Source organism: Eublepharis macularius, chromosome 2 (genome assembly GCF_028583425.1).
Source record: "Eublepharis macularius isolate TG4126 chromosome 2, MPM_Emac_v1.0, whole genome shotgun sequence".
NCBI lineage: Eukaryota > Metazoa > Chordata > Lepidosauria > Squamata > Eublepharidae > Eublepharis > Eublepharis macularius.
The window spans coordinates 10554852-10575907 of NC_072791.1; the positions used below are offsets into that span (position 1 = coordinate 10554852).

Consider the following 21056-nt stretch of genomic DNA (forward strand, 5'->3'; position numbering starts at 1 on the left):
TATGTAACTTGTCATGAAAATCTGCCACTGTACACGAAAACAGAAAAGTAGTATATATTACACTGATTTTTAAAAGGGAGTCCAGAGGGGAACCAAGAAATTACGGGCCAGTTAGCCTAACATCTGTCCCCAGGCAAATTAGTAGAAACTGTAATCAAAGATGCACTTATTAGGCACATGGAGGAACAAAGCCTGCGGAGGGAAAATCAGCATGGCTTTTGCAAAGGGAAGTCCTGCCTCACCAATCTTTTGGAGGTCTTTGAGAAAGTGAACAAGCATGTAGATTATGGTGACCCTTGACATTATATATTTGGCCTTTGACAAGGTTCCTCATCAATGACTCCTGTATAAGTTTAGCAGTCATGGCATAAGAGGACATTCGGTCCTTGGTTAAACAACAGGAAGGAGTGAGTAGGAATAAATGTAGCAGTAATACTAGAGAGTGGTAATAGTGGAGTAATGGTGAAATAGGAGTCTGAGTTAACCTCTTCTCTTGTTCTACCACCAAACAAAACCTTGGTGGTATCCCTAATTTAGTTGGGAGTATTTTGTGCAGAAGAGTAGCTGTTCTTAATGAAGGGAAGGATAGTACAGCTAATTTTTTTTTTTTTTAGTTTTGTTTATGCTTTCCATGGGCCATCGGTTCTGCAGAAATTTTACCATTCCAAAATCATACACAACAGCCAAGTCAAAACTGCCATTGTGCATTCTTCAGACCAGTGACAACTCAGCCCTTGTTCTGCATATACAGGATGCATTTCTTTCCCTTTTTTATTGGGTGGCTTCTCAAGGGCGCATTGAAGAGCGGCATAAGGCCATAGTGCTGGAGCTGCCCGTGCTCTAACTAATGCGGAGCTGGATAGTTCATGTGTTTGCTGTTGGCACCCTCACCAAATAATGTTGTGTTCATGATTGGAATTAGACTCGGTGGCTTGAAATCGGTTCCCTCTGTTGCCTTCCGTTGCTCAGCTTGTAGCTTGCAACTGGCCGGCTAATTTATATGCCCCGGGGGAGGAAGAGGAGCACAGAGCTTAGCAAAACGCTGAAGCCCCCCTGCCCCATAAGAGGAAATCCTGCCCTTTTTCTGACTACTGAAATTACTCCATGCTCTTTCCACATGTTTTCAAATTTATTGTCTCTGCACGAAGGGCTAGTCACTTAAATGTTCTTCTGTATTAAAAAATAAAGCAAACTGGCTTTTTAAAAAATGTATGTCTCTTTCCAGATTTTGCAACTTCCTGGCACCGTAACTGAACATAGAAGGCATTCTTACATATACAAAGGTGCTTTCTTTGATAGTGGGCTAGTTCCAAATATACAGGATTAGCATTCAGCAACCAGGTTCCATCAATACAGTTCGCTTAGGCTTGCTACCTTGACGAGGTTTGAGTGAGTGAGTGTTTTGGGGAGTGTTTATGAGGCGGAGGGGAATAGTGGTGCTTTTCCTTTCTCAGACCAAATTACTTGAACCCCAATCCTAGACTCTTTGCCAATGCAGTAAGAGTTCAGTAGCACCTTTAAGGCTATCCAACTTTATTGTAGCATAAGCTTTCGAGAACCACAGCTCTCTTCGTCAGCTCGTTAGATGCATCTGATGAAGAGAGCTGTGGTTCTCGAAGGCTCACGATGCATCTGACGAAGAGAGCTGCGGTTCTCGAAAGTTTATGCTACAGTAAAGTTGGTTAGTTTTAAAGGTGCTACTGGACTGTTTTACTATTCTGCAACTACACGGCTAACTCCTCTGGATCTTAGCCAATGCAAGATACAGAGTTACTTAGGAAAGGCTGTATATCAGCAGCGGAGCCGATGTTTTGCATGTCGAAGGTTCCAGGCTCAGTCCCCGGCATCTCTAGTTAAAAGCATCTCAGGAAGTGGGGCTAAGAATGGCCTTATTGAGCCCAAGTGGGCTCTGTTGAATTCAGTCAGCCAGTGCCTAGACTGTCCAAGGCAGCTCCATCTGTGAATAATGGGAAGCCTGAAAAACTCTGCTTTGTTAACAGGTGGAGGAAGGGATGAAGTCAAACAACTGCGGCATAAGATGCCTCTCCATAAGACAAAGATACCAGTTGCAAATTTATTCTCTGGATGAAAGCTTGTAGCCCATGTGCAGGGTGTGGTTCCCAGTTCCTTGGAATACCAGAGTCCAACTTGCAGAGTTAAACAGTACATTTTATGTCCTCCTAATACTCCACTTTTTCCATAAGGAACTGTAGGAGTATCCCTAATATCTAAAACTGTAAGTGTTTAAAACGCTAGCATCCTGTCTAGCACACTGGGCCTCGATCAGAACTACAGACTTCTCCTCCATGAGGATGCCTGCTGACTTGTATCACAGGCTGCTTCTTAGCTCAAGGACAAGTCCTTCGAGTAACTCAGGGGGAAGTCAAGCCAAAGAAGGTCCCTCAAGCTACTGGCCTGACTTAAGCCCTAAGGAGAGTCAACCGAAGAGCAAAAGAGAGAGGGCAGAAACTGCAGCAAGCATTCTGTTGGGCTTTAACGATGAACGTAAGAATTCCTATGGGGCTGGAAATAAGAATGTGTCCGGGGGTGGGGGGCGAGATCGGCATTCAGTGCCTCTCCGCACAGGGCCACTTCACCCCTGACATCTTTAGATGCAAACCTAAGATGTTCTTAAGTGTAAATCTGCAGCTGCAAAGTGCAGACGTGATAAGTATCCATCGCATAGGTATCCTCCTCAAGGACCTGGGATCAGCTGCAGCCTTGACAGTTGGCACACCCAGTAGCCTCTGGACTTGCCCCTGCATAAGTGGCCAGAGAGAATTTTTTCTCCCCTCTTGTGGACTTGAGAATCACCCAGTGATTCAGGTCAGATGAAAGAAAGAGCTCCTTCACATACTATGTCATTATCCAAAATGCAGCGATAACCTCCTAAGGTAGCTGCTTTTTTATTTTTGGTTTTAGCTTCACCTGCTGAGGGCTTTGGTTTGGTTTGGTTTGGTTTTTTGTTTTGGCTCTGCCACCTGAAGCAGCCATTTTGAGGTTGCGTTCACCATCCTCTTTCAAAATACCAAAGGTACCCAGAGGCTCAAAAAGTTTGGGGAGTGAGAATCTCTAATTTACATTGCAATCCTAAGAAGAGTTGCTCCAAGTCCATGGATTTCAATGGGATTAGACTGGAGTAAATGTTTAGGATCACGCTATTAGAGAATAATTCATCCCAGTGGACAATTCCATAACAGTGAGAGTTTCTGTATACGAGACATCTGACACATGAAGAACACGTGTCGGGAGATGCCATGGTAGCTGGGACGGGTAGTTTAAAAAGACAGAGCCGGTGGCAGGGCAAAGGCTTTGCTGTACACTGGAGCTGTGTGAAGGGGCTGTGAAATGCCAGAAGGGAAACTTCAGCCCATTAGAACCTCTCCGGGTCCAAGCCCGGCTCTGGAAGGCAGCTCCAGCCCATTTCCATTCCTTGCTGCCCTCTGGTTGTGATCCCACGCAGTTTTAGGCTGGAGAGGTGAAATTGACAAAGCCTTCGGGGAGGTGAAGATGAAATTAACAAACCCTCTGAGGAGTGATCTCGGCCAGCTCCCTTTTTAAACTACACTTCTCGGCTAACATTGTGTCTCCCTACACTTAATGAACACTCACCGAGGTGTCTTGTGTAGAGAGACTCGGAGTCTGGTCATTTGTCGGATCATCTAGGTGAGCAAGGTTAGGTCGTGAAGGTGCCAGCAGTGGATGTAGAAGGGAATATGGCATGCTGTGAAGTGAACATTTCCCCTCCTGGCTACAGGATGGGTCTGTCACAAGTCCCAAGCAAAGAGAGAATTCTGTTAGTGCCACATTTGGGAACTGCAATTCTTGATATTAATTGAATACGAAAATTGGTATGAATTTTGAAAAGTAGGTTTGTGCTTAACTTGGCTGGTTTCATTTCAAGCTCAGAATTCTTGTAGAGTGTTTTTTGTAGGGTGGGCTACAGAAGAATATGTTGGGATTAGAGTTAAAGCGCATTCTTGTCTACACAATTTCAACCCAAGCCCAGCCAAAAAGTGGTCCTCTCGGTGCTGTTGCCCTTCACAAACATTAAGACAAAAAGTAGTCATCATTTAAAAATGCCCTTTTTCCTTCGTGTAGTCTTTTTGTATAAAATATGCTAAAAAACACAAGCTACACATTTGTATTTATTTTATTTATTCACAAAATATAAAGCCCACCTTTCTGCCCTCATCAAAGCCACCAAGTACACTACCAGATTTTAAATATGCAGAGAGCCAGTTTGGTGTGGTTAAGAGCACGGGACTCTAATCTGGAGAGCCGGGTTTGATTCCCCACTCCTCCACTTGAAGCCAGCTGGGTGACCTGGGGTCAGTCACAGCTCTCTCAGGGCTCTCTCAGTTCTACCTACCTCACAGGGTGATTGTTGAGAGGACAATAATAACATACTTTGTAAACTGCTCTGAGTGTGTGTTAAGTTGTCTTGAAGGGCGGTATATAAATTGAACGCCGTTGTTATAAAAACACACCTTAAAAACTATTAAAACTAAACAAAACCACATAATTAAAACCAAAAACACAAAGCAACAATTAAAACAGAACAGGAAGGAGGGATCACTGAAGGAGAGACTACACAAAACAAAATCTTGACCCACGGGTGGAAGATGGCAACAGAAAGGAACAGATGAGTTTCCCTGGGGAGAGGGTTTGAGAGTTTTGGTGGCACAACTAAGAGGGCCTTCTCCTGGGTTGCTACCCACTTCATTAAAACTTTATATCCCGAACCAGGGAAGAATTTGGGAAACAGAGGACAAGTAATTGCAAATAAATTCTCCCTGCATTCAAGTATCTCCGAGTTCAAGGGTCAGTGTCTTTTTCCCCCTTCAAAACAAAACTGATGTTTATGTTGAAGATAAGCAATGCTAATGTGGGAACAATAGGAACCAAAATGAATCTAGTAAATTCATTTTGGTATGAGAGGCCGTCTGGTCCAAGCGCTTGCTCTGTGCCAGAAACCCAAAGCTAGAGCAGCCCAAACAGGTTGCTGCCCCGAAGCTGCTTGAAGACTTAGTAATTGGCTCTATTGTTCAATTTCTCTTACCATTAGGAGATTTCTAACGTTCCTCTGAATTTTACCCTCCTGTAACTTAAGCCCATTTGATCTAGGTCAGTTATCTCCATGAATGTGCGCTCAACAATGTGGTTATTTTCTTTGCAATTATTTCTCTCCCTTTCCCAAGTCAAGTTGGAAACATATCGATAAAATATCAGCAGCAGGAAAGGAGTGATAAAAAAAAAAGCGCAGCCACAGCTGTTAACAACAAGCCAGCAGGAGAAAGTTCGATAAATCACTCTGAAGGCAGAAAACAGCAGAGGAGATCAGAGCAAAACAACTCAGCCCAATGCCTTACGGGGAGGGTGGGAGACTTGGCCTTGTGCCTAAACAGGAATAATGAAAGTGTCCATCAAGCCTCTTGGGGAAGAGCGTTTCAGAGATCTTGAAGGATGGGGACTCTCAAAGTGTGTTTCTTGAAAGCCTCTAGAGGAGTCCTCGGTGAGCTTGATGACAGAAGGCAACTTTGCTGGAAAGATTTTGCTTACTCCCCTGCGGTGTGCAGGCAAAGGGGAGTATTGGTGAGTTCTCGAGTGCTCCCAGCTTGTGGGTCCTTAGTGGACAGATCTATTTACCTATCAGCTTGTCCCAGCATTCTCTTCCTTTCTGTCATTTAAGCCCAATAGATCTGGCCTTCCCCTCTGGAGCAGCAGAGAATCACGTCTTCGCCTTCTTCTGTGGGACATCCCTTGAAGTACTTGAAGAGTGCAATCATGTTTCCCCTTCAGTCTTCCCTTCTCCAGTGTGAACATACCCAGTTCCGCCAACTTTTCCTTGTAGGATTTGTATTCTAGATCCAGTTCCAATTTGTCAGTTATGGTGCCCCAAACTGAACCAAGTGCAGAACAGTGGAACTAGTGGAACTTTTCATTCGTCGTCGTCCTTCTGTGTAGCCCCACATTTGGACTGCGCACGCGCACGCCGGCTGCAGAGAGATTTTTCTAGCTTTTAAATATGTTAAAGGGGACGCTCGTGGCTACCGCGCATGCGCAGTAGCATTCACGCCAAAATGCAGTTGTTAGAGCGAGCTTCCCCGCCATTCCCTGAGTCCTTCTTTCGCCGCTGTCGAGAGAGGTTCCTTCTAGCGCTCGTTCGTTCGTCTGTCGGTGAAGTAGTCTCAAAATGTCTCGGTCTTCCCTTTTTAAGAAGTGCCAGTGCTGCGGCACGAAGATGACCCAGTCCGATGGTCACGATCTCTGCCTCTTCTGTTTGGGCGAGGGCCATAATGTTCCCAAATGCTCCATCTGCCACGGGTTCACTCCCAAGGCGAGGAACGGCAGGGATGCCCGTTTAAAAGCTTTCTTATGGGTGTCTAACCTTCTCCCTCCTAAGGCCCAACCGGGGAAACAGTCCGGGGAGAAGCCTCAGTCTCCTGCTGCTTCGCCTGCGGCTTCGAGATCCTCGGATCCAACAAAGTCCCCCTCGGTTCTGGCCAAGTCTCCATCCCGATCGGTGTCGAGCAATGGAGGATCCCGTTCCAAGAAGTGCTCGGCTTCGGATCCGCCTGCAGCTTCCAGGGCTTCTTTGGAGCCCGCACCAAAGAAGGCTAAAGCTAAGACGAAGCACTTAAAGCGCTCGTCGTCTACTAAGAGTCGTCGGGATAAGTCCCCTCTGTCTACTATTCCGGAGGAAGAGGTCTTGGAGCGTCTCAATACTCCCCCGCCTCCTCACACTCCAATCCCCGACGATGGTGGATTTCAACAGGAACCGGAGGCTTTTGAACAGTCGCTGGTCCCGGACCCCGCCGTTCCATGTTTTTCTGTTCCGACCAGTCATGCGGCTCTGACCACCCAAGCGGTTCCGCCTCATCTCCTCTCGGTTCCGACTAGTCAACCGGTTCCATCTCATTTTCTGCAGTGGTTATGCTGGTCCACACAAGGGGTTGGCGGTGTCTTCCCAATCTCTGTCTTGCTGGATTGTCTCTGCGATTAAACTTTGTTATCAACAGACTGGCACTCAGTGTCCCTTTGTAGTAACAGCCCACTCCACCAGAGCCCAGGCTGCCTCTGCTGCTTTCCTGCGTGGGATTCCTCTTCGGGATGTCTGCCGAGCTGCGACCTGGTCTTCACCTGACACTTTCATCAAGCACTACTCTGTTGATGTGAATGCAAGGCGAGAATCAGCAGTTGGAACAGCTGTGTTGCAGTCCTTGTTCAATTAGTTTCTCACACCCGCCCCCGTTGGTGAGTAGCTCGCTATACTCCCAATGTGGGGCTGCACAGAAGGATGACGACGAAAAACAGTGTTTCTTGCCTGTAACTGTTGTTCGTCGAGTGTCTTCTGTGCAGACACACATTCCCTCCCACCTGCCCCGCTGTGAGAGTTGTTTAATTTACTTATTTTGGTTTGCTCTCCGGCGGCTCCGGTGAACTGAGGGAATGGCGGGGATGCTTGCTCTAACAACCGTGGTTTGGCGGGAACGCTACTGTGCATGCGTGGTAGCCGCGAGCGTCCCCTTTAACATATTTAAAAGCTAGAAAAATCTCTCCGCAGCCGTCCTGCACGTGCGCAGTCCCAATGTGTGTCTGCACAGAAGACACTTGACGAACAACAGTTACAGGTAAGAAACACTGTTTTTTTTGTGACCCAGACACTTTGGAGGACTTGCACAAACAGAAGGTCCAGAGGAGTTAGCCGTGTTAGTCTGTAGTAGCAAAATAGAAAAGAGTCCAGAAGCAACTTTAAGACTAACCAACTTTACTGAAGCATAAGCTTTCGAGAACCACAGCTCTCTTCGTCAGATGTATTGTCAGCCTTCGAGAACCATAGCTCTCTTCATCAGATGCATCTGATGATGCATCTGACGAAGAGAGCTGTGATTCTCGAAAGCTTACGCTTCAGTAAAGTTGGCTAGTCTTAAAGGTGCTACTGGACTCTTTTCTATTTTATAAACAGAAGGGATTTCCTTGCCTCCCCCCGCCCACTGGACCCCCAAGTGCCCCCCAGTGGTGCTTCTGAGAGAAGGGGGGCTTGGGGAAAGTCATCTTCTGTCTGAGGAAACTCTCCATGGGGTTCGACCCCGTTCTTTCATCAAGGCGGTCTCATTAGCCTTTTAAGAGCCAGATCCCTTTGCCTGCTCCTGTTCAGTTTGTAATCAACTGTAGTCCAAAGATCTTTCATAATGAACTGAAAGATTTATATTGTGCGTTATCTTCTTAGACTCAGGCTGGCTAACTATACTACAGGCCAGTTGCAAGGAGGACACATACACAACGTAACAGTCGATTAAAATAAAATCGCCAAGCAGATTATAAACCTCTCTATACCACTACCAAGCCAGGCATCCTCTCTCCTACGTCTGTGTCTTCCTGCTCTCCGAAGACAGTGTGGCCTGATCCCTGAAAGAGAACGGGAGGCTTGCCTTTTGTTAACTCTTTCAAGTGCCGTCTCAGATGCTTTGAAAATTACTTCCAAGTTCTCACACTTAATGCAATAGACAGCCTCGTGTCTCTCTGCGGAAGCCTCTGAGGTGTGGACCTTTTCACGCATTATCATAAATGCATCTCAGACTTCCATGTAGATTTCAATAAGACTTTTGCCATGTTTCAGAAAACCTACCCAATGAACAAGGAAAACCTCGGAGGAACACTAAAGATAAATTGAATATTTTTTTTAAAAAAATTGTGTAAAGTGCCAAAGTGTTGATGTACATCATCCAATAAATATTATATATAAATATCCAATACATACATACATACATATATATACACACAGATATATACATGTATACATACACACACACACACACACACACATATATATACACATATACATACAAAAATTCAATCAAAAGTCCAACCGGTATAGCTTCACTACAGGGTGGTGACTTGAAACCTCCAGAGATGCAGTTCACAATGAAGCAATCCTTTTGGTTGTTGTTGTTCTCTTGTAAATTGTGTTGGTTTCTGTGTGGAGTCTTTCCAGGAGACAACGTGGTCTAATGGTTATTGTTGGAAGCCAAAAATGTGGCTGAAGAGCCTGATGGGTTTTGCCAGCTTGTAGTCCCATTTTGGCAAAATGCTTTTTCAAAGGCTCATAACTATAGTATACAAGTTACTCCAACACCATAACACTCGTTTCAAGGTCGTTGAGTAATCCGACAGACCATTGCTGTCATTGGGTGGCTTTCCAGACTCGGAGGAGCCCTCTTTTTGCCTTGCTTTATGTTTCAGAAAGCCACCTTGTAGGCTCTCTGGGAGAATCCAAGCCTTCGAGGGAGACCGAAATATTAGACATGGAAATAATTTTCAGTTGGCACACAATTCTAGTTTAGTTCTAGAGGCTGAATGTGGCCCAGAGGTCAAGTGTTGGTTGGCCAGTCCAATGGGTCACCGTTGTTGAGCGAGCATTACGGTTAGTTTGGTCAAGCTGAATCCTAAAGAATGATCACACCAAAAATATTTGGATTTCTGTGGCTTGGGGAGCTTCCTGTAGCTATCCTCCATCCTGTAAAGCGTTCCGGTGACTGGTAATTCAACAGCAAGATTGTTGTGAGCTTTGGGCCTCTGGGTGGGTCAAGAAGATAAAATGGGAGCATGGCAGGAGTGAGGGCGTGAAGAAACTCTGCCGGTCTCTTGGCAGTAATTGCCACGCCAGTACTGTTTGGGAGCTGCTGAATCAAATACTCCTGTTCCCTTACTCTTTTGCAAGAAAAAGTCCTTCTCTTCCATTGCCCTGAGGAGCTCCCTTTTCTTTTTAAGCATGAATGATTGCCAGGCAGCCTGCACTGGTTTTGCAATTGGGGGAATTGTGGGGGGGGGGAGACCAGAGCGAAGAGCAGATTTGCAGCTGTACAGTTACTACTTCTGGAGAATCCACCGAGTACGCACGCATCTCTTGGATGCATTTCAGTACCTTTTCATTTGGGCTCCAGGACTATGGAGGGGGGGGGGAAGCTTTTAAAAATGAAAGGAGGGAGGATGCCCGCCCGTTCTGATCCTGGGAGATCATTCTTCCCCTGACCCCAAATATGGCATCTTGAGAATGGCAGCAAAAAGGTAATCTGAATCCTGGGACTGTCTACGTTCTCTGCCTACATTCTTTGTGCATTAATAGGGTGCTCTACAATCCTCACAACACTGACTACATCTGGCGCTCTTAATTTGAATTGAATCCCAGACTGCCGGTGGAAATCCAGCAGCTGATGGGGAATTCCCAGTGGTGAAATGCTCTTGGGTCCCGTGCCTTGCCGAACCGTGCTCTGGCACTGTTCCCCCACACCTGCGCGTTCTCAAAAGGATGGCCCCTGCAGGCCTCTTACCACCCCACAAATACAGTCCCCAAACCTACTCTAGGATAGATGACATGGCCTAGCTCTAGCTGCTTTTAACACCAGGCAAACTACCAGCATCTGTTCATTTTCAGGTATTTGCATGCCAGTTTGTTGCAGGGATTAGAGTCTTGGGCTAGGAGCCGGGAGACACAACTTCACATCCCTCCACTGCTATGAAGCATATCCGGGAACCGCTGCCGTTCGTTCTCTCTCGCCCTCGCCAGATTGTTAGGGTGAAACGTAATAATAAGAATAGTCAGTGATGTAAACAGGCACCCCTGAAATACTAAAAACAGCACTACATTTGAGTGCAAGAAGAGAAAAACTGCCATGTTCTGACTTTTAGCACAGGGCGTAGAAAGAACCCCCTTCTCAAAAAACCGCTCTCCAGCAGAGGCCTTTAGCCCCTTCGCTCAAGCTTGTTAACCTGTTATGGAGGAGCGTGCCTCTAGAGTCTTGCCTTGGATCTCTTTTCAGAGCCTTATTCAATCAAACGCATGCCCTTTTCTCCTCCTCTCCAGGCTTCCAGAGCGATGCGGATCGAACGCACGTTGAGCCCAACACCTACCTCACATCGTTACTTGCAGGTAAGAAGGGCAGGCAGCCTGTGCCCGTTCATTGAGTCTCTCTAAACGAGACGAGGATGCTCAAGGGAAGGGAGATGCAATGTTAGCCGGGAATCTTAGGGTGAAAAGATTGGAAAGCTCTGTCATTTTCACTTCTCTAGAGCCAGCACAGAAAAGATCGCTCCTCAGAGGGTTTGTTTATTTCCTCTTTGGGGAGGCAAAATTGACAGAGTCTTCAGAGAGGCGAAGAGGAAATAAACCCTCTGAGGAGTGATCTTTGCTGTGCTGGCTCTAGAGAGGTGAAAATGACAGCTGTCTCATCTGCCTTTTTACGCTACAATTCCTGGCTAACATTGCCTCTCCCTTCACTTGAACGTCCTTGTGTAATTCATCTCGTGTTTAGAGAGTCATCATCTTTCACCTAAGTTGACTTTTCTCCTTCAAGATCCCGTCTTTGATACAGCGTCAAGCCCGTAGACTTCTCTACCAATGGGCATTATCTTTTCTGCTTAGATAGGCAAGACCACAGGCTGCAGTGGGCGCTGAATCTGGGACTCCCTTGCCATCTGGCTCTCCTCTGCGCTCTCCTGGCACTTGTTTGTCAGCCTTCTTGCTCCTGTCTTCGTTTACCATTTACAATATATAAATATCAGGAGAGAGTATCATAACACCCTGTACACTGAAGAGCAAGATTTGAGTCTAGCTGCACTAGTTTGGTGTAGTGATTAAGAGTGGCGGGACTCTAATCTAGAGGCTGGGTTTGATTCCCCACTCCTCCCCTTGAAGCCAGCTAGGTGACCTTGGGTCAGTCACAGCTCTCTTAGAGCTCTCTCAGCCCTACCCACCTCACAGGGTGATGGTTGAGGGGATAATAATAACACACTGGTAATAATAACACACTATGTAAACTGCTCTGAGTGGGCATTAAGTTGTCCTGAAGGGTGGTATATAAATTGAATGTTGCCGAATATAAATTGAATGTTGCCGAATATAAATTCGGGATAACAAATACCGAATGTTATTAAAAACCAACAGAGCTCTCAGCTTTCATTCTCAAAAGCTTATACCTGAGGAAAACTTGTTAGTCTTTAAGATGCTACTGGACTCAAATCTAGCTCTTCTACTGCCGGCCAACACAGCCACCTCCCTGAAACAACTTGGCAGACTGTTGGTGCTGTTTAAATGTGGAGCTGTCCTCTAGCTCAGGTGGTTTCTTCACAAGGAGCAGTTAGTCCTTAGCCTTTGTTTTGAAAGGAATCTCTCTTGTCAATACAATCCAGATGCATATCTGTTTTGATCCATGTGAAAAGGGAAGGGTGTGAGAGAACAAGGGCTACTGGGAGTGCCTGAGGTATTGAATGAGGGGGTTTCAGGTAGGGGCTCAGAGCTCCACAGATCAAGCCTGATATCAACATGATGATAATGATGTTGTTGATGGGAGGGTGTAATGATTGTGTGTGTCTGTGTCTGTGTCTTTAAATGCTTAGTGTGGTACAGATGAAGAGCTGGGGGGAGGTGAAAGAGAGGGATGCGTGAGTGAGAGGACTGGGTGATGACTGAGAATATGGACGGAGTGAACGGCTGTTTTTAGTTACTGAGCAGAGAGAAAAGTTCAGTCTGGTTTTAGCAGGCAAGCTGTGCGCAGCCTGAGCGGCTTTAAGCATTTCTGAGAGACATCTAACCTGTGTGGGAGTCTGAACTCTGCGTGTCTGAGAGAAAACCCCGTTCATTCTGTCTAAAGCAGGAAAACTGTGTGCGCGCCTGAGAGAAAGTCTGTGTGTCTTTGAGGGAGAAATTGATAACTGAAGCTGGCAAATTGTGTGTGAAGCCTGAGAGAGAAAGTTTATGAAGATCTGAGCCGCTGTGCCTATGAAAAGAAACTTTAAGAACAGATAACTCTCTTTGAAACCATCAAGCTTAAGAAATAATATGAAATGGATACACTTCTTGTAAAAATAAACGTTTATTTTGGTTTTTTTTTTTAATATCCCAGAGTATCTGTTATTCCCATATCCCGTTCCTATCCTCAGGGCCACATAGTCCCATGAAGGAACCTGACGCTTGGGCACATTATTAAAGGGGAAATTTAAATTATTTTGGAATATAATTCCTGGTGGCAGCAGTCTACCCAGAGGGGGCAAGAAGAAAAGGGTTAAAGGCAAAATCTAACTAAAGAAAGAAAGGGGCTCGTAACGGGGAGGGGGGGTGGCATGAACCCAAAGCATAATTCAGGAATAATCTATAGAGAAATGCTCTTACTGGCTTTATTCTGCTCACTGGCCTGGTTTTTGAAAGATCTCCGACGTATGGAGCAGTCTTGGAGAAATGCAAAAGGGGGGTTGAGGGAGACAAGGAGCACGCTGTCGCAAAGTGTTATGATGGCTATAAGAAGGGAATATTCGTAGAGGAGATGTCTGTCAGCAGTTATTATTCAAAAGAGTGTCTTGTGTCAGGAGATGTCTCCTTCCACTGGAAGGAAGTGCCTCTGTTATAACAGAATGTGGGTCCACAGACTCCATCCCTGCGTGACTCGCAGTACCATCTGCTGGGCGGGGGGGAGGGGGACAGCAGCCAAAGCTGTTCCTTGCAAGTCCTGATTGTGGACTTCCCGGCTGGATCCAGTTGGCTGGGATCTGGAACAAGTTGCTAGAGCAGATGGACCTTTGGTCTGACCCAGCAGGGCTCGTGTATTCTTCAGGTGATATAGTTCAGTGAGGGTGGTTAGACAGGAGATCTTTTCAGTGCAGACAAATCTCAGGTATCCAGTAGCCTTTGTGCAATGTTGCTAGAAGCCCTTTCTCAGTAGTAGAAGCATGGTCTCCTGTTCCTTTTTGGGTGTAAGTGAGGGTCTTTTTCGGTTGGGGAAGGAGGCCCAGGCTGTTCTTTGCCATACTTGTTTTATTGACTTAATTTATATCCTGCTTTTCTCCCCAACGAAGACCTAAATTGTTCTCCTGCCCTCCATTTTATCTTTGCAACAACCTTGGGAGGTAGGTTAGGTTGAGAGTATGTGACTGCCCCAAGATCGCCCAGCGAGCTTCCATAGCCAAGTGGTCTCTCAGACTGTCATTCAACTCTAACCACTACACCACACGGCCTCTCTTTTTAAAACAAAGCACAGGAGACAAGGGCAGCGCATATCCTCTGAGCAGCAGAATAAAAATGGGGCGAGAGTCTGTTGAACATTCCTGCATGCAGTCTTCCATACTTGTTCTCTTTTTGGAAGGAAAGGGTCGAATCCTTTTTAGCTTTCTCTTGTACAGAAATAGCTCCAAATCTCTGATTTTTCCAAATCCGCTCCCCCTTTTAACAAGGAGTGGTTGTACTAATATAATGAAAGTGAGACTTGCTCAGCAGTCACACTGGGATTATGCCATCCCTCAGCTACAATTTTGCATGGGCTCGCTCCCTGTTCCAGTGCTAGTTTTGAGTGTTACTGAAAGACACGTTTAAAACACGTTTTATGCAGATACTTCTGGCGCTTGGAATTTCAAGTTTCTTATGCACCCAGTATAATGTTGACGATTGATTTCTGCTTTGCCGTAACAGCTTCTGCTTTGCTGGCCCTAGCTGTAGCGGACCTAAATTTTGTCAGCCAGAGGTTGTTGATGATTGTGTGTGTGAGCGAGGGAGACAATAAGAACTTACAAGGATTTATGTTCATAAAACTTAGGCCTGGTTGTTCTGACAAGCGGTGTGATTAATATAAACCAGAGCAGAGCTATCAGAAAGTTGAGTTTCTGGGCCCACAGAGACTTTGCAATAATCTCTTGTTTTAGAACTTGGCCATCATTAAACGGAACTTCAAAGTGCTTCGGAAAACGGATGTCCTTTGTATTATCTAGGGACATGCACTAAAACAAATAAGATTTTTTTGGAATCTGGGTATCAGGAAGGCCATAAATATTGGTGTTCCCCTATGTTTGGATCCTCTCACACCAGTTTGGTATTTGGATTCAGTTTTTTTTCAGGATTCTGAGATTAACCAGGTCTAGTATTCCCTATCGGGGAATCTTTCAGGGTGTCTGGAGTGGCTGTTTTTGAAGCAAATAACACCAAAATTGCAGCAGAAAGAGGGCTGCCTGCCCACTATAGACCTCCCCCCCCCCAAACTTTTAAGAGGAATGGATCAAGGTGTCCAGTTCTTACAGGCCCCTGAACATGGTGCTCCCAGCTACTATCCACTGGTTCTGGGGGGGGGGTGGAGGAATTCCCGTGTTTTCTCCAGGGCAAAGAAGCCTTAGCCAAACACACAGGAGTAACCACTGGCCCAAAGCCTCCCAATGCAAAGAGAGCCAACAAAGCCCAACAGAATTAATGCTAAAATTGAGAATCCCAGCAGAACCAATTTCACAGCAGGCAGCAGAAGTAAAGCACAGAACCAGAGCAGCCAAGCATGCACTCAGAAGAATCTTGCCCTGAAGCTGCTAAGAAGGAATCACTGTGATTGGATGGACAGTGGTGCTCCCCCTAACATGTGATGCCATTTGCCTGTGACAGGCACCTCCCTCTTCCCTCCCTTTTTTTTGCCCAGGAAATCTTCCAAAGTAAGGAAAAAAACCTGCTGCAATCTTTAAAATGCCAGTCCCAGATATTCCCGAATGTTTTTAGGAACAAACAGTATCAGAAAACCAGTATATATGAGAATCTCAGATATAGATCCCAGATATTCCCGAATACACCCAGAAAATACCGATAAGGTATTTTTCAGGTATACTTTTCAACCAGAAAAAACTGAAACACACATCCCTAGTATTATCCACACATTCTGTATTCATAGATATATTTTATATAGTTCTGAAACTGAGCATTTTAAAGTTAGGAAAATTTGGGGGAAGGTCTCCTTTTCATGAGAAGATACAGCAAGGGGCTGTATAAAAAGACTGCAGGCAGCTTCTGCTGATGTTCCTTCCACTTTTTAGAGGGTTATGGGCTTTGTTCTGTCTGCAGTGTACAGGATGGGTGCTTGTGAACCAGCGCTTGGGCTAGCCTGGTTTTTCAGCACCTCCTATTCAGGTGGGGGCATGGCTCCTTGGGAACCTTATGTGCTTACTTATGTATTTATACTGCCTTGGACTGAATCAGACCCTTCGTCCATCAAGGTTAATCTCGTCTACTGTGACTGGCAACGGCTCTCCGGGGTCTCGGGCAGACATCTTTCCCATCAGCTACTGCAGCGCCTGCTTCTTTTAACTGGAGATGCCAAGGATTGAGCCTGGGACTTCTTGCTTGCCAAGCAGATGCGCTACAAGCGGGGTCTGCAGGCTAACAGCCTTTCTCTGTAGTGGTCCCTCAGCAGTTGGTTTTGAAAGATCAGCTGCCTTCTGATCATAATGATTCTCTTTATGCATCAAAGCTAACCAACATATAGACAGCCCAGTCCTCCACGAATCTGTCTAATCTTCAAACCCATTGGAGACATTAGCGATTACTGTATTCCAGCAGCAAACTCCATTCGTGATTTATTGCCCATTACAAAGAACGACAGCCTTTTGTCTGTCCTAGATCCACGGTCAATCAGTTTCCATGGATGACCACTGAGTTCTAATGTTATATGAGAATAACATTAAAATGTTTTATCAAGCTCTATCACATTCCCCTTCCCTCTCAGGTGGTCTTCTTCTTCTCCTTTTTTGGGGGGGGGAATGAAAAAGACCCAGATGGTTGAATCATTCCCTGTACAAAAGATGCTCCAGCCCCTCGATCGCTTCAGTGACTTGTTTCTGCATCTTTCCAGCTCTGCAATATCATTTTTGAAATGGGATGAATGTATACCCAACTGTGGCCGCCCTGTAGATTTATACAAAGGCATTTTACTGTGTTGGCTGTTTTATTTTTCATCCCTCTTTAAATAATCCCTAACATGGGATTTGCCTCTTTCACTGAGTCATCCCCCGCAAACCCGAGTTCTCTTTGTTGTGCCCGTTCTGATCGTCTCATCGTAAGCTGCTTAGGAAACCCGGGATAGTTTGCTGCATTTGGGGACATCTCGTTGGAGGCATTTTCTTCTGTGTTGCCTTCACTTGCAGCCAAGTAGACAGTTTTATCAGCAGTCTTGGGGTCTAGGGAAAATCTTGGAGATATCGCTAAGAAAAACACATAACATGTTAGCCTATACAGGAAGCATTACTGTAAAAACAGCCTTTGGAAAGTTTCTAATGCAGTATAATGCAGGACTTGCGGTTGCGAATATTGTCAGTATACAGCAAAGCTTTTGATTGTGTGGATCATGAAAAGCTATGGAGAGTCTTAAAAGAAATGGGGGTACCACAACATCTGATTGTTTTGCTGCACAACCTGTACTCTGGACAAGAGGCTACTGTCAGGACAGAATATGGGGAAACAGAATGGTTTCCAATTAGCCAAGGTTTCAGACAAGGATGCTTATTATCTCCTACCTGTTCAACCTCTATGCAGAGCGTATCATAAGGAAAGATCTAGAGGAAACAGGAGTAAAAATCGGAATGAAAATTAACAATTTAGATATGTAGATGACACCATGTTACTGGCAGAAAATAGTGAAGACTTGAAACAACTACTGATGAAGGTTAAAGAAGAAAGTCCGTAAAGCAGTTCTCATAGTTGCCCTTCAGATTACCTGGGAACCCTCTGCTCCTCCATTACACCAACCAGTTACATACCCCTCCAGTCAACTAGGCCTCATCCTGGACCTTTTCAGCCTTTTCCTTGTACAGTTTTTCACCCACTGAGTGTTTTAAATCATTTATGAATCTAGTGTTCTTATGCACGAGAGAATCCAACAGAGAGAAAATAATACCAGCAAGCTTTGGGACAAAAGGGGTTTCTTCCAATCAAGTCTCTGGCCCGAGGACGGAGCAGACTAGAGGAAGGCAGGCAGGCCCTGCGCAGTCACGGTAGATAACAAAGTGGGGAAAGGCGAGAGGCCGAGCAAATATTATCCCTTTAGAATGGACGGGAAATGTTGTTTGCCACGCATGTCAATGAGAGCGGGAAGATGATGAATTTAGCATGCCTTATTAGTTCCGGAGATGCCACCAGAGACTCTGGTTTCATACTTACAAGGACTCACATCTTCAGCTTCCCAAGCAGATATTTGTTCTCATTTGATTTGCCTTTGGGGGACAAAGCGACCTTGAAGATGAGTGGGATGTCTTAGAGTAACAACAGCAGGCTCCTGTGAATTCTAATTTCAGGTGAAGATGGTGGAGCCTCCTGGCTAAGAGGCTGGAGTCAGACAGGGTGGGGCAGTCTTGCAATTCGCTGCACACTCAAGATAGTAAAACAAGAGACTGCATGTTGTATATTCCATTATGTAGGCATGTGCCATCAATTCACAACTAACTTAGGGTGTCCCCAGCAAGGGGCTTTCAAGGCAAGTGAGAAGAGGTGGTCCAAGCACCGACCCTACTTAACTTCCAAGATCTAATGAGATGGGGCTGTACATTTGGATCCTTGAAAAGTTGTTGGGGGATGGAGGCGATGAATTGCTTGTCTTGCATGTATTCAGCTGCATGTGGTATAGTTTTATGTGGATAGCCATGTTGGTCTGCAGTAGAACAGCAGGATTGGAGTCCAGTGGCATCTTAGAGCCCAATGAGAGTTCTAGAGTGTGAGCTTTCGAGAGTCAGGGCTCTTTTCCTCAGACACAAGTAGGAATAGAGATCCCTGAGCCTTTATATCCTAGTGAAAGGTGCGTGGGGTGTTACAAGGGAGGGCATCAGGATGTAAAGGTACAATGCAATTTGATTAGATAGGAAGGGTATAGCAGAGGAAGATGTCAGAATGAAAAGGTACAGGTGGGATGGGCTCCATTTAAGGCGGTGGTTGGCTGTGACTTGTCATGCGCATCGTTGACTTTAAATAGCTCTGTACTTCATTGCTCCATTTTGGAGTCGGTCATAGCTGCCACGACTTCCTTGCGAAGGGGGCTGTTTTATTTTCTAATGACCATGCGTCGGTGCTACAGTACAGGTGGTTAGCAGATGTCAGAGTGCATGCCCGCTGGAAAATGTGGATCGAAGTTGTGTAAAATGTTCCGGTGACGTCTTGCCACACGTTGACAGTGGTTGCGTAAGAAGGCAGTGAAATCAGATGGTTTTCATATGTCTTCCGTGCATTTGGATTGCATCACGAATGGCTGTTCTTTCTTTTCCAGAGAGGGGAAATGTGCCCCATCTAAGTTCCCGGCCTGCACCAGCAAAGATGTCCGTGACGGTGCCGTCTGCGAACGCGGAGAGCCAGCAAAGCTTCAGTTCCGTCCATGGGAGTTCAGACTCTTCGGGGGCAGATACATTTTGATGTGTGCGTCGTGCGCATAAAAGCCCACGAGGAAAGTGGGAGTGCTGACAGATGTTTGGAAATAATATCAGGGACAAACATTCGGTGTAGACATGGCATTGACCAGATGTTTTGCTTTGGCAACTGAAACTGCTTGCTTCACCACGATCATTTTTTAAAATGTTTTAAACGTGTGAATGTGTGTGCTGTTTTTTAACAAATAAAATATTTTGTTTTAGAAGAGGGGGAATTAATTGGCTGAGTGTTTCACGAGCCTTGTTTTTATTTAACTTGCTGTGCAATCGCTGGGGGTGGAGAGGTGGTTTTGGGGCTTAGAGCAGCAGCCACGATTGGGAACAGTTTCTTGCATCTAGAATGCCGGGGATTCTTGCCCCTTCTGTTGCATCAATAGAGGCTTTCAGAACTGTTGATCAGTACCAGGATTTGGGAGGGGAGGCTTTGGCAGGGCAGCCTGGCGGGTCCCCATAATCTGGAAAGACAGCCATCCTTTTGCATGGCCTCAGGCTTTCCTGTTTGAAAAAGTTTCAAGTGGGTAGCTGTTGGTCTGCAGTTGAAGAGCAAGGTTCGAGCCCAGTAGCACCGAAAGGACCAACATGATTTCCAGGGTATAAGCTTTCAAGAGTCAAAGCTCCCTTCATTAGATAGGGAACACTGACTCTTGAAAGCTTATACCTTGGAAATCTTGTTGGTCCTTACAGTGCTACTAGACTCGAACCTTGTTCTGTTGTTTGCAAAGGAAGCTAGGGGCTGGTGAGCTGTTTGCTGGGTTTAGGGGGGGGAATAAATACCCAGCCTCGCCATGCGCTAAAACGGCCCTGCTCTGAGCAAGGTAGGCATTTATTAGAAGGTTTAGGAAGGTTTCTTTTGGAGACTAGAGGAGGAACAGGTATAATACTTGCAGAAGGGCATAGATGGATTGAGAGCACCATTGTTGTACCATCCAGCTTTTCTGCATATGGTACCCTCATCTATTTGATTTATTTACAGTATTTGTATACAGTTTTTTGCCCACTGATTGCTTTAAAACTTTTGAGTTCAGTGTTCTTCCGCATGAGGGGTGTATGGACAAAGAGAATAATACCAGCAGTAAAATAGCCCAGACTACCCCGAGCTTGTCAGAGATCGGAAGCTAAGCAGGGTTAGCAATGGTTAGTACTTGGATGGGAGACAACTATGGTCACCGTGTGGAAAGAGACAATGGCAAACTACCTCTGCACATCCCTTGCCTTGAAATACCCTGTGGGTTCACCATAAGCCAGCTGTAACTTGAGAGCACTTTACAGAGACAAAACTGAAAACCAAAACAACCAACAGCCAGCTCAGAATAAACTAACAGCTTCTGTAACATCCGTGGAACTCATCCAGGCTTTTTCTGTGGTGGGCTCAGTCCCTTGGAACATGGGTCCAAAGGGTCCCCTTTTCTGCAGTGGGGAAGGCCTTCAAAATGGTTTTATTTCAGAGGGGCATTTGGCCAACGGGTCAGTTGTCTCGGCTGTTTTTATCTTTTATCTCCGCTTTTATCTTGTGTGCAGGTTTTTTTTTCCCCTTTCCAAATTTGTGTGAAGTTTTTATCCTGTGGCTTGATTGTTGGATCACGTTCACAGCTTTGTTAGCTGCCTTGAGTCTATGAACATAAGGCTAGGTTAGAGATATTTTAAAATATATTAAATAAATAAAATAAATAAATTGCTATGCCAGTCGTCTATCCAGACCAGCATCCTGTCTATCATAGTGGGCAACCACTATGACCCCAAAGTGGTGATCGGCTTTACCCTGGACCATGTAAGAAAGGGCCACAAGAACTAAGCCCTGATGCAACCCTTCCTGCCCTCCCTCTCATGATCTGCCCAGGTTCACAGAATCG

General features: G+C 45.6%; 1 protein-coding gene across 4 annotated transcripts in view; it reads left to right on the forward strand.

Moving 5' to 3' along the window:
• Nucleotides 1-21056, forward strand: part of KIAA0586 (KIAA0586 ortholog) — a 152547-nt gene that overhangs the window by 90119 nt on the left and 41372 nt on the right. For 2 of the 4 annotated variants that reach the window (XM_054971254.1, XM_054971255.1), the window contains 2 exons: nt 10868-10933; nt 19050-19414. The exons of 1 other annotated variant lie outside the window; for it this stretch is intronic. In XM_054971254.1, the coding sequence (XP_054827229.1) occupies nt 10868-10933; nt 19050-19192 (209 nt within the window). In that variant the 3' untranslated portion in view covers nt 19193-19414. Of the gene's footprint in view, nt 1-10867; nt 10934-19049; nt 19415-21056 lie in introns of those variants that run through there. One more of the 4 variants, XR_008596518.1, reaches the window with a different exon arrangement.